Consider the following 17,586-nt stretch of genomic DNA (forward strand, 5'->3'; position numbering starts at 1 on the left):
AAACATTTGGACATGTAGTGTATATTCAGAGCTCTACTGGGGTGTACAGGTTCTTGATAGCTAACATTTTATCATTTGTCTTTGTTCTCTTGTAGTTCCGCGTCCCTGCGAGCCCTAACCAGACGCAGCAGAGCCCCAAGCAGGGCGGGCAGTGGAAGAGGGAGGCGGACAGTGCGAGACTGCCCTGGGTAAATTCATCATTTTCCAAACTATGCAGGTTTTCTTCTGATGATCCTTCCATGACGGTCATATTAGTGCAGGTGTCGAACGCTCCTCTGCTCCAGAGTCTGCTAGATCTTCCTGAAGGTCTTTTTTAGTCCAACAGAGGTTTTGACGTGCCTTTCTAGCAGCAATCCTACCAGCGGGTTTCTGGGGAAAGTCTGCTTGGTCTTCCAGACCTCAACCTCCAGGTCGGCTTGGTGGATCCCACTTCCAGACAGTGTCTAGGCTGTTGCTTTGTGGTTGTTATGATATTCCAGGTGGTTTTTATGGTGTTCCTAGCTGTTTGCTATGCAGGTAGTTGTAATGGTGTTGCTAAGTGGTTGCTACAGCATCCCAGGTGTTTGCTATAATGTTGCTAGGTTGTTGCTAAGGAATCCTAGGTGGTTGCTATGATGTTGCTAAGTGGTTGCTAAATAGTCGCTATGGTGTTGCAAGACAGGTGCTGTGGTGTTGTTATGGTCTTGTTTAATGGTTGCAAGATTGTTGCTAGGTGATTGCGAAGGAATCCTACGTGGTTGCTATGATGTTGCTAAGTGGTTGCTAAGTAATCGCTATGGTTTTGCAAGGCGATTGCAATGGTATTTCTGATGGTTGCTATGGTGTTGTTTAGTGGTTGCTAGGGTGTTGCTAGAAAATACAGTAAGTCATCTTAGATGATAAATGATGGACTAGTTTGGATGAGTTTCATACAAGCTACTAGCAAACACCTAGCAACATTCTAGCAACCATTAACCAACACCATAACAACCACCTGAAAACCATAGGAATACTTTTTCAACACCCATTTCACAAGCACTTGATGATTCATCATAGCAAACGCCTGGGGTACCATAGCAACCACCCAGCTCCTCTGCCAGGCAGGTCTTAGATTTCTTACATTCAGTGTGTATAAGTTTCTTACTAGCTACTAGCAAACTCCTAGCAACACCCTAGTAACCAACTGTGGATCTGTCGGAAACTGGACGTGTGATCACCTGTAGGGGGTTGCATGCTTAACTGTGGAATAATGACAACACTAGGCAGTTGCTATGCTATGCCAGACTGTCCTGTGGTGTCCCAGTGGTTGTCCAGTGGTTGCTGTGGTACCCCATGTGGTTGGTTGGGTGTTAGTAGTGTATTCGTGCCATTGTCACACGTGAAGCGTGCACTAACGTCTGCACCCTTCATTCCTATGGGAAAACAATCAGCAGAATGCATTGCTTTAATTTTCCGTTGGATAAAATATCAATTTCTGCCACAATAATAATATTACAGGAGAGGTGTTTTACAGCTGAGATTCTGGACTGTTCTGTAAAACACTCTCTGCACCAGGGCGCTCTGTCTCTACACATCCTTGCCCTCTCTCTCGCTCTGTAATTAGGTTTATTGGCACTAACAGTGTTGAGTTCACCTTCCCATCAGCGTTCACCCCCTGCTTTTAAACACACATGAGCCGAATTAGAGACGCCCAGTCCTTTCACACTGTACCCCCACAAGCTACAGGCGCCACTGGTAACAGACATGTGGATTTTCTCTCTCTGTGTGTGTGTGTGTGTGTGTGTGTGTGTGTGTGTGTAGATATGTATATGTGTGTGTGCTGATCCTGCAAATGCTTTCTTGAGCCTCAGCGCTGAAAGATGAACAGAAATAAGCTCTGCTGCCTTCAACACCACCTCACTACACCCCAATCTGTCCCGGGGTCAACACAGTTCAAACATTTGGAATTACTTAGAGTCCTACTGACTGGGTGTGAGAAAAGGGTGCACTTGGGCTTCATTTGTGGGAGTTTGTATTATGAATTATTCAAATGCACCAATCAGCCATAACATTAAGACCAGTGAAGAACACTGGTGATCTGCTTCCAGTGGCTCCTGTCTGTCGAGGGCTGGATCTACGTATCAGTCAGTGAGTGAACGGTCAGTTCTTGAAGGTGATGAAGGTGCTGAAGCAGGAGAAATGGACAAGCGTAAGAATCTGAGACACTTTAAATGTGAGGTTCTAGATAATGACTGGGTCAGAACATCTCCACTAAAACATCAGGCTTGTGGGGTGTGACCATGCAGTGGTCAGTACCTACCAAAAGTGCTAAAGTGCTCCAAGAAAGAACAGGGTGATGAGTGCCCAAGGCTCACTGATGCTTATGGAGGCCCCGCCCACCTCACAACCTACAGGACTTACAGGATCTTCTGCTGCTAACGTTAGTCTTGGTGCTCCAGACAACACAGCAGGACACCTTCAGAGGTCTTGCAGAGTCCATGCCTCGACAGGTCAGAGCTGTTTTAGCTTACACAATATAAGTCAGGTGGTTTTAATGTTATGGCTGGTCTGCTTATTATTTGTCCATCTAAGGAAAAAAAGCTGAAATTTTTTTTGAGGCTCCAAAAAGAGCCAAGGTATGTATTTTGAGAATCGGTGAAGCCCTAGACAGTCGGTGCTCGTACAAAAAAGCACACGTTCAGGTCAAATGGGCAGTTTTTCAGTGTTGGAGCAGAGGCAGGCTGTAGTGTACAGGTGGGGGAACTGCTTTAGGCCGTGTTTTTATAAACTGTGAACTCGACACTTCTCACAAAGCTCAGTGAAAAATGTATCGGCCCGGTAATAATTATCGGCCCAAATTATTTATAAAACTGACATGAAATCCAAACGTAAAGCTTATTTTATGGTGCTTTCTCACCTACCTTTTCACAATTTGGTCTGACTTGAAGAGGTGGTCTCGGTCCAGTTCACCTGGAAAAAGTGACCCTTTGCATGCCTTCCTCTCTCCCTCACCGCGCTAGCGCGATCAAGACAAGTAAGACGAGACAAGCGACGAGCGATCAAAGGCAGCGAGACACGCTCAAGCACGAGAGCGAGCTCCCTCCCTACCTCTCCTCACTCCTCGACTCCCTCACGCCTTCTCTCTCTCTCACCCTCCCTCTCTCTCACCCTCCCTCTCTCCCTCACCCTCCCTCTCTCTCTCACCCTCCCTACCTCTCTCACTCTCCCTCTCTCACCCTTCCTCCTCTCTCACCCTTCCTCTCTCTCACCCTCCCTACCTCTCTCACTCTCCCTCTCTCACCCTCCCTCCCTCTCTCACCCTCCCTCTCTCCCTCACCCTTCCTCTCTCTCACCCTCCCTCCCTCTCTCACCCTTCCTCCCTGTCTCACCCTTCCTCTCTCACCCTCCCTACCTCTCTCACTCTCCCTCTCTCACCCTTCCTCTCTCTCACCCTCCCTCCCTCTCTCACCCTCCTCTCTCCCTCACCCTTCCTCTCTCTCACCCTCCCTCCCTCTCTCACCCTTCCTCCCTGTCTCACCCTTCCTCTCTCACCCTCCCTACCTCTCTCACTCTCCCTCTCTCACCCTTCCTCTCTCTCACCCTCCCTACCTCTCTCAGCCTTCCTCTCTCCCTCACCCTCCCTCCCTCTCTCACCCTCCCTCTCTCACCCTCCCCCCTCACCCTTCCTCCCTCTCTCACCCTTCCTCTCTCTCTCACCCTCCCTCTCTCCCTCACCCTTCCTCTCTCCCTCACCCTTCCTCTCTCTCACCCTCCCTCCCTCTCTCACCCTCCCTCTCTCCCTCACCCTTCCTCTCTCTCACCCTCCCTCCCTCTCTCACCCTTCCTCCCTGTCTCACACTTCCTCTCTCACCCTCCCTACCTCTCTCACTCTCCCTCTCTCACCCTTCCTCTCTCTCACCCTCCCTACCTCTCTCACCCTTCCTCTCTCCCTCACCCTCCCTCCCTCTCTCACCCTCCCTCTCTCACCCTCCCCCCTCACCCTTCCTCCCTCTCTCACCCTCCCCCGTCACCCTTCCTCCCTCTCTCACCCTTCCTCTCTCTCTCACCCTCCCTCTCTCTCTCACCCTTCCTCTCTCTCACCCTCCCTCTCTCACCCTCCCTCTCTCACCCTTCCTCTCTCTCTTACCCTTCCTCTCTCTCTCACCCTCCCTCTCTCACCCTTCCTCTCTCTCTCACCCTGTCTCACTCTCTCACCCTCCCTCCCTCCCTCTCTCACCCTTTCTCTCCCTCTCTCATCCTTGTGCAAATACACACACAGCTTGTCTAGTCCCTGTAGAGAAGAAGTACTGCCAATAGAATAGGACCCTCTGCAGCAGATCAACATCATGACCCTATTGGCTCCATGCTGCCTAATAATGCCAGGCGTGGGCTAGAGGGGCATAAAGCCCCCCAGCATTGAGGAGCTGTGGAGCAGTGGAAGAACTGTGTTCTCTGGAATGATGGTGGAGGAGTTGGGGATGATGAGGTGGGGCAAAGATCCATCATCCTACATTCTGGCCTCACTAACGCTCTTGTGACTGGATGCAATCTAATCCTCACAGCAATGCTCCTCCAAAATCAAAGTCGTCTCCATGAACGGTACTCCATTGATTTCAGAAAGAAATATGAATGAGCAGGTGTCCAAATACTTTTGTCCATCGAGTGTAGTACATATAGTAATGTGATTAATTTATAATATTTTTTAATATTATATATATCTTATATATATATATATATATATATATCTTTATACTAGTTTAATGTAGTGTAGAGTCTCTCTCTCTCTCTCTCTCTCTCTCTCTCTCTTTCAGTGGTGTGTGTGTGTGTGTGTGTGTGTGTGTGTTGGCTGTTGAACAGCAGTTACATTTATATGTTTATTAGCAGTGAATGTTCAGGTTAGCCCCAAGCTCGGCTCACTGCGTTTATTTATTTTAACACGGTAGCCGGACGAAGTGGTGTGTGTGTGTGTATGTGTGTGTGTGTGTGTGTGTGTGTGTGTGTGTGTGTGTGCATGCCAGTGATTCCAGATAAAGCCAGCTACACACAGCACTGCTAACATGTCCAACTCTAAAAATATACATGTTCCTAATGTTTCTGGAGGCTTTTCAGAAACACTGGAGTCTCAGTGATGTGCTCTCTGGCCTCTACACACACTACCTCTCTCTACCTCTCTCTCTACCTCTCTCTACCTCTCTCTCCCTCTCTCTCTCTCCCTCTCTCTCTCTCCCTCTCTCTCTACCTCTCTCTCTACCTCTCTCTCTCCCTCTCTCTCTACCTCTCTCTCCCTCTCTCTCTCTACCTCTCTCTCCCTCTCTCTCTACCTCTCTCTCTACCTCTCTCTCCCTCTCTCTCTACCTCTTCTCTTTCTCTCTCTCTCTCTCCCTCTCTCTGTCTCTCTACCTCTCTCTCTCTGTCTCTACCTCTCTCTACCTCTCTCTCCCTCTCTCTGTCTCTCTACCTCTCTCTCTTTGTCTCTACCTCTCTCTACCTCTCTCTCTACCTCTCTCTACCTCTCTCTCCCTCTATCTCTACCTCTCCCTCTCTCTCTCTCCATCTCTCTCTCTCCCTCTCTCTCTCTCTCTCCCTCTCTCTCTACCTCTCTCTCCCTCTCTCTCTACCTCTCTCTCTACCTCTCTCTCCCTCTCTCTCTACCTCTTCTCTTTTTCTCTCTCTCTCTGTCTCTCTCTGTCTCTCTACCTCTCTCCCTCTCTCTCTACCTCTCTCTCTACCTCTCTCTCCCTCTCTCTCTACCTCTTCTCTTTCTCTCTCTCTCCCTCTCTCTGTCTCTCTACCTCTCTCTCCCTCTATCTCTACCTCTCCCTCTCTCTCTCTCTCTCTCTCTCTCTCTCCCTCTCTCTACCTCTCTCTCCCTCTCTCTCTACCTCTCTACCTACCTCTCTCTCTCTCTCTCTCTCTTTCCCTCTCTCTCTGCTGAACTGCTGTAGCGTAGCGTTTAGCATTCAGGCTAACATTATTCAGCACTGGATTAAACAGCAGTGCGAGCTGTGTTTGTGTTTTCTTTCCTGTAACACTGTAATTGTGTGTAATTGTGTGTAATTGTGTGTAATTGAGTAATTGCACCATGTCGCTTTGACCTCCAGGACACTGTAGAGCCAGGAGACGGCCCACAGCCAATCAGCATCTTTAAAAGCTTCTGTAATTTGCATGTCTGTTTGATCTGGACACAGACAGAAGCGTTTCTATTGTAGATGGTGTGTAGAACCGTCAGCAGTGCAGTTACAGTTCAACACACACTCCTGATCCTGATCCCCACCAGCACTCATGCTTTTAAAGGAGCATACACTATATTGACAAAAGTATTGGGACACCTGCTCGTTCATCGTTTCTTCTGAAATCAAGGGTATTAAAGAGCTGATCCTGCTTCTGTTGGAGTAACTGTCTCTACTGTCCAGAGAAGAAGACTCTCTACTAGATTCTGGAGGAGCATTGCTGTGAGGATTTTATTGATTGCATTTAGCGACAAGAGCGTTAGTAAGGTCAGGATGTTGGATGGATGATCAGCACCCCACCTCATCATCCTCCACTCCTCAACTCATCCTTCTCAACTGTAAAAGTACTAGATGGAGCTCCTCCACCATCATTCCAGAGAACACAGTTCCTCCACTGCTCCACAGCTCCTCAATGCTGGGGGGCTTTATACCCCTCTAGTCCACGCCTGGCATTAGGCAGCATGGAGCCACTAGGTTCATGATGTTAATCTGCTCCAGAGAGTCCTATTCTATTGGCAGTACTTCTTCTCTACAGGGACTAGACAAGCTGTGTGTGCATCTGCACATCTGTGTCAGCAATGGGTGCAACTTTACGTAAGTAAAGTTAAGGGGTGTCCACAAACATTTGGACATATAAAAGGCTGCCTAGATGGTTCTTTTGTGTGACGGGAATGCTCTTGTCGTCGGTTCTTTGAAGAACAGTTTTTAAGAATGGTTCAGTGTAGCGTTAAATAGGACTCTAGAATAGTTATGGGTGGTCAGGGTGGTCAGTACTGGGCTGGATGAGTTGAAGGGGTGGGGTGTGTACCTGTCCCTCCTGTAGTGTGTTTGTTATTACTGGAAGGAAATGGGTCTGTGCAGTCAGACAGGAAGTGAGTTATCGTCTGGCTCTGACTGCAGTGCAGCTCTCAGCCCGCGCTCCTCGTCTCTCGTGGCATTTATTTGTCTCTTTTTCGCTGGCAGGGAAAGCGCTCCTCTGAGGACCTCACTGTATGAATTATGCCAACATATTTCCCCCAAACTCCACGCCGACATCTGTGAGGCACAACACAATCAAATATGCAAATGAGCGAGATACATTGGCTTTTAGAGGCAGAAGTAGGAAGCTCATTAAATCGATTATTGCAGTCCTTAAAAGTAACAGTTGGAGCGTTATTTGAGTTGAGTTTGGATTTGGAACCAATTCCCTACCTAATTGCCTGGAGCTGGCGGTGTGACAGCCTCATTTAGAGCAGCGCAAATAAAAGCTATATATTACAGCTAATAAAGAGAGAGAGAGAGAGACAGAGAGAGAGAGAGAGACAGAGAGAGAGAGAGAGAGAGAGAGAGAGACAGAGAGAGAGAGAGAGAGAGACAGAGATAGAGAGAGACAGACAGAGAGAGAGATTATCTCTCTCTCTCTCTCTCTCTGTTCTTCTTCTCACATTAAAGCTCTTATTAAAGTAAGCAGAGTTTCTGTTTTTTTAGTTCTTTTTGATGTTGGGCAGTGGGGGGGCAGAAGGGGGGGTGCTGTTGGTATTGCCATTTTTTCTTCTCTTTGTATCACAGAATCACAAGTAGCTTCTTTTGTTGCCTCTTTGGCCTTTTAGCCTTTTATCTTCATTATAAAACTAGAAATTATTTTATTATTTATTTAATTAAATATTGTTTATATAATTATAAATACTTATAAATATATATTATATATATGTAATTATGTATATATAAATAATTAGTATATATTTATGTGTATACATTCTATCTACTATTATCAATTATTATAGTATATACTTCAAAAATAGATAAATATTATATATATGTATTTATAAATTATAATATATGTAGCATTTAAAAAGTATTTAAAAAGCAATAACATTAAATGCTGAATTAAAGACATATATATATATATATTTTAATTCTCACACTTAATATTAGCTCTTTTTTTATTTTAATATTGGATATTTAAAATATTTCTTTCATAATGAACTTTTATAAATATTTTAAGAATATTATATATTTTAATATTATATATTTTTAAATTAAATGATCATTTAATTTAATATTATATTAGATGTTTTTATTTGCCTTGTTTTAAACCTAATGCATAAAATCAACATAAATCACATATAAACTAATGGTAAAAATCATTTCTTTTTAAAGGTCAGTATTTACATGTTTTGCTTTTTAACTCCTAATATTAAAACAGTATTTTCAGTGTATTTTATGTTGATATTCTTTATTTTTTGACTTTACTGCTGGTATGAGGCTGGTAGTAAAGAGTAGCAGGGCTGAACGTGTTCTCTGTAAGTGCCTGTAATAAACTCCACAGCCGGCTGTGTGCTGGCTCTCCGCTGCGTTTCTGCTGATATCTGTGTATATGTGGTTCTTTTTTCTGCAGCATTTCGCTCGGCGAATCTGTTGACGGAATAATTCATGAATTTGCTGGAATTTTATACACCACTTTCATCTCCTTATCTGCTTTACATCTTTTTCATCACACTCTAAACTGACAGGGGCCAGAGGAGCCGAGACGCGAGAGGACAGTGAGGAGGGGGGAGGGGGGGGGGGGCAAAATAAATAAATAATAAAAAATGGCTGAATCTGCAGCCAAGGCAAACTTCACAGCCAGAGAGAGATCTGCCTCCATACAAACACTAAAAACACGGCTTTGTGCCTCTATAACGAGACTGATTCTACATACATCAGCGCCTGGCCTGATTTTTTCAGGACTTCTGATCTGATGCAGTGTGTGGATTAACGTAGTCATAATTTGTGTTTATTTTACTTATCTGGTGTTAGATCATCCGTGGCGATATGACAAACCTGCGAGATGGTCTGTGGAACGTAATAAACATCAAAGAAACCACAGAAAAGGCCGTTTCACAGTTCTTCAGCTTGTTATTTATGAGACTCGCACAGCCAGATTGGGCCTTGCTGGATTTTTCCGTCCCCTCGAGCCTCATTGAGCTCTGCTGTACGATATCGCACACTTCATCAGTTCTGATCAGCACGATGGACCATCTGTAATGCATTACCGCGTCCCGTAAACGCTCAGACTGTGGTTTCATACACGCGGAATGATCCCATATGTCACCATAAGTCACAAATTCTACTGGTCTGAACTGATATTTCTGGCTCAGAGGATCAGAATGCACAGGCTGGCTCTTTTCACTGCACAGCGTCTGCGCTCAGGGTATTCAGCATACCTGCCTGGTGGATTATGAGCAGTTTTAGGATTAGGATTAGGATTAGGTTAGAATAAAGGTTAGTCAAGTAAAATTGACTCTGTTTACCCCCTCCTGCTCCACATATACACCGTCTGAAGTTTGTTTCTTTAATTCTACGCTGGAACTACAAAGCTAACATGGATTTAATCGCATGTATAAATCATAAAACACTTCAGAGTGGTGGTGGTGGTGGTGGTGGTGGTGGGGGGGGGGGGGTTGGGGGGTTTCTCTACTGAGCTTCACTGTAGAGAAAACTGACCCACTCCAATCTCTTTACAGTGGTGGGGAATGGAGCCAGGCGTCGGTTGCCATGACTACAACACAGATATAGCCCATAATTTATTTCCTATCCAAACCCACCAGTGCAGCTATACGCGTTCTGAGTTTTATATGGAATGATGATGATGATGATGAAGGTAAAATAGTGAATAGAGAATCTGAACTAATGCAGTTCTCTTTAGGGACTACTTTCTGTAGCTGCACTACACCCTGCAGCATGTATCCCTCCACCATTTTAATGATCTGATTTTAAAAGCAGGTTCTAGAGCCGAACTCTTCTCAGAACTCTGGTAGAACCGTGTCTCAGGCATCAGGCAGCGTCTTCATCACCATTAGGTGAAGAACTTTCTGTGAGGGGCTTTTATTAGAGCTTCAGACGTCTGCTTCCCTTCACAGCTCTGACCGAGGGAGGTTATCTAGAACCGAGCGTTTCACACTAAACCCTCACTCTGAATAAGTCTGTTAACTGGTTAATTATGCAGATAGTTTGAGAATCAGTGTACTTCCCCTCTAAGGAACCTGTTCTGTGTTTTCTGTGTGTGTTACAGTCCTACCCAGTACCCGGTCTTGGAGATGAGGACTTCAACATCCCCCCCATCACCCCACCCACTCTGCCCGAGCATGTCTTGGCTCACCTGCCTGACACGGACTCTGCGTACCACCCCCTGTGCCCACCTGTCTCCCAGAGTGGACTCCACCCATTCCACCTGCAGTCCGTGGAGCTGCCCATGTCCGTCCCCAGCATGGTGGGCCAGGACACAAACCTCATCACCAACTCCCTCTCAGTGGTACGTCTGAATATTCACAGTCATTCCTGTAGTTACCTGACTTACCACTCTACAGATACACAGCGTTCTAGATATGAATGAACTGCATTCTGGATATGAATGTTATTAGAGCTTCATACTGGATATTAATGTTATTAAAGCTTCATACTGGATATGAATGTTATTAGAGCTTCATACTGGATATTAATGTTATTAAAGCTTCATACTGGATATGAATGTTATTAGAGCTTCATACTGGATATTAATGTTATTAAAGCTTCATACTGGATATTAATGTTATTAGAGCTTCATACTGGATATTAATGCTATTAGAACTTCATACTGGATATTAATGTTATTAGAGCTTCATACTGGATATTAATGTTGTTAGAGATTCATAATGGATAATAATTTGTAGTGGATATTGAATAATCTGTAGTGGATAATAAATATGTTTGTGGTTGGTGTGGCGCAACAGATAACACCACTACCTGCCACTGAGCTACCACACTATGTGGGAGACTGGGGTTCGAATCCCGGTCTGGGTGATTGTGCTGCGCTACACCAATAAGAGTCCTTGGGCAAGACTCCTAACACTGCATTGGCCCAACTCTGTAATACGAGTAACCTTGTAAGTCGCTCTGGATAAGAGTGTCTGCTAAATGCCGTAAATGTAAATGTAAATGTAGTGGATATTGAATAATCTGTAGTGGATATTAAATAATCTGTAGTGGATAATAAATCATTTGTAGTGGATATTAAATAATTTGTAATTGATAATAAATAATCTAGTGGATATTAAATAATTTGTAGTGGATATTAAATAATCTGTAGTGGATATTGAATAATCTGTAGTGGATATTAAATCATCTGTAGTGGATATTAAATAATCTGTAGTGGATATTGAATAATCTGTAGTAGATATTAAATAATCTGTAGTGGATATTAAATCATCTGTAGTGGATATTAAATAATCTGTAGTGGATATTGAATAATGTGTAGTGGATATTAAATAATCTGTAGTGGATATTAAATCATCTGTAGTGGATATTAAATAATCTGTAGTGGATATTAAATCATCTGTAGTGGATATTGAATAATGTGTAGTGGATATTGAATAATCTGTAGTGGATATTAAATAATCTGTAGTGGATATTGAATCATCTGTAGTGGATATTGAATAATCTGTAGTGGATATTAAATCATCTGTAGTGGATATTAAATAATCTGTAGTGGATATTGAATAATCTGTAGTAGATATTAAATAATCTGTGGTGGATATTAAATCATCTGTAGTGGATATTAAATAATCTGTAGTGGATATTGAATCATCTGTAGTGGATATTAAATCATCTGTAGTGGATATTGAATAATCTGTAGTGGATATTAAATAATCTGTAGTGGATTTTGAATAATCTGTAGTGGATATTAAATAATCTGTAGTGGATATTAAATCATCTGTAGTGGATATTGAATAATCTGTAGTGGATATTAAATAATCTGTAGTGGATATTAAATAATATGTAGTAGATATTAAATAATTTGTAGTGGATATTAAATAATCTGTAGTGGATATTAAATCATCTGTAGTGGATATTAAATCATCTGTAGTGGATATTGAATAATCTGTAGTGGATATTAAATAATCTGTAGTGGATTTTGAATAATCTGTAGTGGATATTAAATAAACTGTAGTGGATATTAAATAATATGTAGTAGATATTAAATAATTTGTAGTGGATATTAAATCATCTGTAGTGGATATTGAATAATCTGTAGTGGATATTAAATAATCTGTAGTGGATATTAAATAATCTGTAGTGGATATTGAATAATCTGTAGTGGATATTAAATCATCTGTAGTGGATATTAAATCATCTGTAGTGGATATTAAATAATCTGTAGTGGATATTGAATAATCTGTAGTGGATATTAAATAATCTGTAGTGGATATTAAATCATCTGTAGTGGATACTGAATAATCTGTAGTAGATATTAAATCATCTGTAGTGGATATTAAATAATCTGTAGTGGATATTGAATAATCTGTAGTAGATATTAAATAATCTGTAGTGGATATTAAATAATCTGTAGTGGATATTAAATCATCTGTAGTGGATATTGAATAATCTGTAGTAGATATTAAATCATCTGTAGTGGATATTAAATAATCTGTAGTGGATATTGAATAATCTGTAGTAGATATTGAATAATCTGTAGTGGATATTAAATAATCTGTAGTGGATTTTGAATAATCTGTAGTGGATATTAAATAATCTGTAGTGGATATTGAATAATCTGTAGTGGATATTCAATAATCTGTAGTGGATATTAAATAATCTGTAGTGGATAATAAATAATCTAGTGGATATTAAATAATCTGTAGCGGATATTGAATAATCTGTAGTGGATATTTAATAATCTAGTGGATATTAAATATTCTGTAGTGGATATTGAATAATTTGTAATTGATAATAAATAATTTGTAGTGGATATTGAATAATCTGTAGTGGATATTTAATAATCTGTAGTGGATATTAAATAATCTGTAGTGGATATTGAATAATCTGTAGTGGATATTAAATAATCTGTAGTGGATATTAAATAATTTGTAGTGGATAATAAATAATCTGTAGTGGATATTAAATAATCTGTAGTGGATATTAAATAATTTGTAGAGGATATTAAATAATCTGTAGTGGATATTGAATAATCTGTAGTGGATATTAAATAATTTGTAGAGGATATTAAATAATCTGTAGTGGATATTGAATAATCTGTAGTGGATATTAAATAATCTGTAGTGGATATTAAATAATCTGTAGTGGATATTGAGGTTGAATACAGAATTTTGAACTGAAAGATCATGCAGTTTAATTCAGCCTTGTTAATTTCATATCATCTTGATTTCTCGTTATTTGATGTTGAATTTTCTGCAAAACAAATCAGAAGTCATAACTGTGTGAGTGTGTGTGTGTGTGAGAGAGAGAGTGTGTGTGGAGATGACTGTAGCTGGGGATCACCCTCATTTTGAGAACACATTATGACAGAGTGTCAAACATGAGTCCACATTTTACCCTGTTTTTTTAACACCAGTCTTAGGTCAGCGAAATGCCCCTCACACTCACACTCACACACACACACACACACACACACACACACCTACACACACACACATGGCTTTCTAGAGAAACGAAACACAGAGCAGTGCTGAGAGTGTGCTGGTGAGAGAGGCTGGTTGAGGAGCTGAGTGTGTGACTAACTGTGGTCAGGGCTGAGGATGGAGGCTGTGACTCAGAGTGAAAGCTCGTTTTCTCAGCTTTCAGCTATTGTTTTCCACACACCTCACATCCGCCGGGCCCGAGCCTGATATTGAGTGGTATTTACACTTCCCATGGTGTTGTCAACCACAGAAGCACCTTCTTACGTGGCGTGTGATTTTTTATGACATTTCCATCAGAGCCGCGCTGGCATTAGCCCGTTTTCAGAGGTGATGCACTTTTACCGGAAACTAATGAGCGCTTCTGCAGTGGCGTGTACCAGAACCACTGATCACTACCGAGCCACCATGACTGTTCTGCTTAGTGCCTTCATTGTTCCTCTGGAGCGTATCATCACTGCCACGCAAATACCTTATACTCTACATGCCCAAATGTTTGTGGACACTCCTTCTAATGAATGCATTCAACTACTTTAAGCTGCACACATTGCTGACACAGATGTGCAAATGCACACACACAGCTTGTCTAGTCCCTGTAGAGAAGAAGTACTGCCAATAGAATAGGACTCTCTGCAGCAGATATACATCATGACCCTATCGGCTCCATGCTGCCTAATGCCAGGCGTGGACTAGAGGGGTATAAAGCCCCCCAGCATTGAGGAGCTGTGGAGCAGTGGAGGAGCTGTGTTCTCTGGAATGATGGTGGAGGAGCTCCATCCAGTACTTTTGGATGGGATGAGACATTCTGACCTCACTAACGCTCTTGTTGCTGAATGCAATCAAATGTTAATACTTTATATAATTTTACAAAATATAACATATACAACAGGTATATGCAAAAGTTTGGACACCCCTGCACACATGTTTAGTGTAAATAAGTGAACCACTTCTCTGCACAGTCAGCATGTTTGACATTTCAGACCTGGAGTTTACGGTGAGGCACTTTTACCAGAACTGAGAGAAAAGTGCTGCATTACTGGAAATCTGGTGAATCCAGTGTCTTTATGGTTCCCTTGCTGCGTCGGCGTTTCGTCAGTGCAGGTTTAACTTACTATGACATTTCCATAAGCCTAACCGCACGGCGTTAGTGTGTGTTCAGGGGTAAACAAGTGAATGACGCAGCGCAGAGTTTGTCCTGCATCAACGGGAAGTGTGGTCGTTTTTAGGGGAGGGGCTTCTTCACCGCATCTTCAGTTCATTTCCATAATGATCACGGCAGGTCAGAGTGTTCAGTCAGATTGGGGGTGAGACGGGGGTGAGAGAACCACTAGTTCTACAGAACCACTGTATTCATTCACAGTCAGTCTGTATTAGACTTATTACCATTATCCATATATCCATCCATCCGTCCTTCTATCTCTCCATTCATTTCTCCATCCATCCATCCATTAGCTTCTCCAGCCATCCTTCCATCCATACTTCCCTCCATCCATCCATTAATTTCTCCATTATTCTAACCATCCATCTCTCTATCATCCATCCGTCCATCTGTTCATCTATCTCTCCATCCATTAATTTCTTCATCCATCCATCCATCCATCCATCCATCCGTCTGTTCGTCTGTCTCTGCATCCATCCATTAGTTTCTCCATCCACCCATCCATCTATCCATTAGTTTCTCCATCCATTCATCCATCTATTACTTTCTCCATCCACCCATCCATCTATCCATTACTTTCTCCATCCACCCATCCATCTATCCATTATTTTCTCCATCCATCCATCCATCCATCCATCTGTTCATCTATCTCTCCACCCATCCATCCATCCATCCATCCATTAGTTTCTCTATCCACCCATCCATTATTTTCTCCATCCATCCATCCGTCTGTTCATCTGTTTGTCCTTCCATACATACATACTTCCCTCCATTCATCCATTAAGTTCTCCATTCATTTTTCCAATCCATCCATCCATCCATCTGTTTGTCTCTCTCCTTCCGTCCATCCATTCATTTTTCCATCCATCCATCCATCCATTCATCCGTCGTTTGTCTCTTTATCCATCAGTCCATCCTTTCTTTTGTTTCTCCATCCCCCATCCACCCCTGTATCAATCCATCCACCCATCTGTCTCCTCGTCTTTCCTGTATAGAAGAGTAGCTTTAATAGGAACTGTGTGATCTGTACTGAAGCACAGTGGAGAATTACCAGGAGTACCAGACTGAAGACTGGCAGTGTTTCTGTTTCTCACTTGTTGTTGTTGTAGCTTCGATGTGAACACATCTGTGTGTGTGTGTGTGTGTGTGTGTGTGTGTTGTGTTTTACATCAAACATCAGCTTTAAAGGGAGAAAAGCACTGGAGGGTCTCTCTCCTCTATCTACTGCTCTCCTCTCAGAGACGTGGAGCGACGTGAACACTGAGAGATTTGGAGATTCACAAAGGCATTTGTTCTTTTCACCTTAATGTTCTCCAGCTCTGAGAACATCCATTTAGAGCGGCTATGAATTATGGTTGCCAGGCAACAGGCCGGCGCGCTTGTAGTTGTGCTGTGGAGAATGAAAGAGCTCGGCTGATGGAATTAATTTTCTCTCAGAGTTATCCTACTTACTGGAGCTGCTTTCTCAGAGTTAGCTTACTGGAGCTGCTTTCTCAGAGTTATCCTACTTACTGGAGCTGCTTTCTCAGAGTTATCCTACTTACTGAAGCTGCTTTCTCAGAGTTATCCTACTTACTGAAGCTGCTTTCTCAGAGTTATCCTACTTACTGGAGCTGCTTTCTCAGAGTTAGCTTACTGGAGCTGCTTTCTCAGAGTTATCCTACTTACTGGAGCTGCTTTCTCAGAGTTATCCTACTTACTGGAGCTGCTTTCTCAGAGTTAGCTTACTGGAGCTGCTTTCTCAGAGTTATCCTACTTACTGAAGCTGCTTCTCAGAGTTAGCTTACTGGAGCTGCTTTCTCAGAGTTATCCTACTTACTGGAGCTGCTTTCTCAGAGTTAGCTTACTGGAGCTGCTTTCTCAGAGTTAGCTTACTGGAGCTGCTTTCTCAGAGTTATCCTACTTACTGAAGCTGCTTCTCAGAGTTAGCTTACTGGAGCTGCTTTCTCAGAGTTATCCTACTTACTGGAGCTGCTTTCTCAGAGTTATCTTACTTACTGGAGCTGCTTTCTCAGAGTTAGCTTACTGGAGCTGCTTTTCTCAGAGTTAGCTTACTGGAGCTGCTTTCTCAGAGTTATCCTACTTACTGAAGCTGCTTCTCAGAGTTATCCTACTTACTGAAGCTGCTTTCTCAGAGAGTTAGCTTACTGGAGCTGCTTCTCAGAGTTAGCTTACTGGAGCTGCTTTCTCAGAGTTATCCTACTTACTGGAGCTGCTTTCTCAGAGTTAGCTTACTGGAGCTGCTTTCTCAGAGTTATCCTACTTACTGGAGCTGCTTTCTCAGAGTTAGCTTACTGAGCTGCTTTCTCAGAGTTATCCTACTTACTGGAGCTGCTTTCTCAGAGTTATCCTACTTACTGGAGCTGCTTTCTCAGAGTTAGCTTACTGGAGCTGCTTTCTCAGAGTTATCCTACTTACTGAAGCTGCTTCTCAGAGTTAGCTTACTGGAGCTGCTTTCTCAGAGTTATCTTACTTACTGGAGCTGCTTTCTCAGAGTTATCTTACTTACTGAAGCTGCTTCTCAGAGTTAGCTTACTAGAGCTGCTTTCTCAGAGTTATCTTACTTACTGGAGCTGCTTTCTCAGAGTTAGCTTACTGGAGCTGCTTTCTCAGAGTTATCCTACTTACTGAAGCTGCTTCTCAGAGTTAGCTTACTTACTGGAGCTGCTTTCTCAGAGTTATCCTACTTACTGGAGCTGCTTCTCAGAGTTAGCTTACTGGAGCTGCTTTCTCAGAGTTATCCTACTTACTGGAGCTGCTTTCTCAGAGTTATCCTACTTACTGGAGCTGCTTTCTCAGAATTAGCTTACTGGAGCTGCTTTCTCAG

General features: G+C 42.7%; 2 protein-coding genes across 2 annotated transcripts in view; one reads left to right on the forward strand and one right to left on the reverse strand.

Annotated features, from left to right (window-relative positions):
- Positions 1-17,586, reverse strand: part of gtf2b (general transcription factor IIB) — a 340,326-nt gene that overhangs the window by 110,079 nt on the left and 212,661 nt on the right. The window lies entirely within an intron of this gene.
- tox (thymocyte selection-associated high mobility group box) overlaps positions 1-17,586 on the forward strand; it is an 85,929-nt gene that overhangs the window by 47,133 nt on the left and 21,210 nt on the right. The window contains 2 exon segments of the mRNA XM_072690967.1: positions 96-188; positions 10,222-10,461. Of these exon segments, the coding sequence (XP_072547068.1) occupies positions 96-188; positions 10,222-10,461 (333 nt within the window).

Source organism: Salminus brasiliensis, chromosome 11 (genome assembly GCF_030463535.1).
Source record: "Salminus brasiliensis chromosome 11, fSalBra1.hap2, whole genome shotgun sequence".
Taxonomy (NCBI): domain Eukaryota; kingdom Metazoa; phylum Chordata; class Actinopteri; order Characiformes; family Bryconidae; genus Salminus; species Salminus brasiliensis.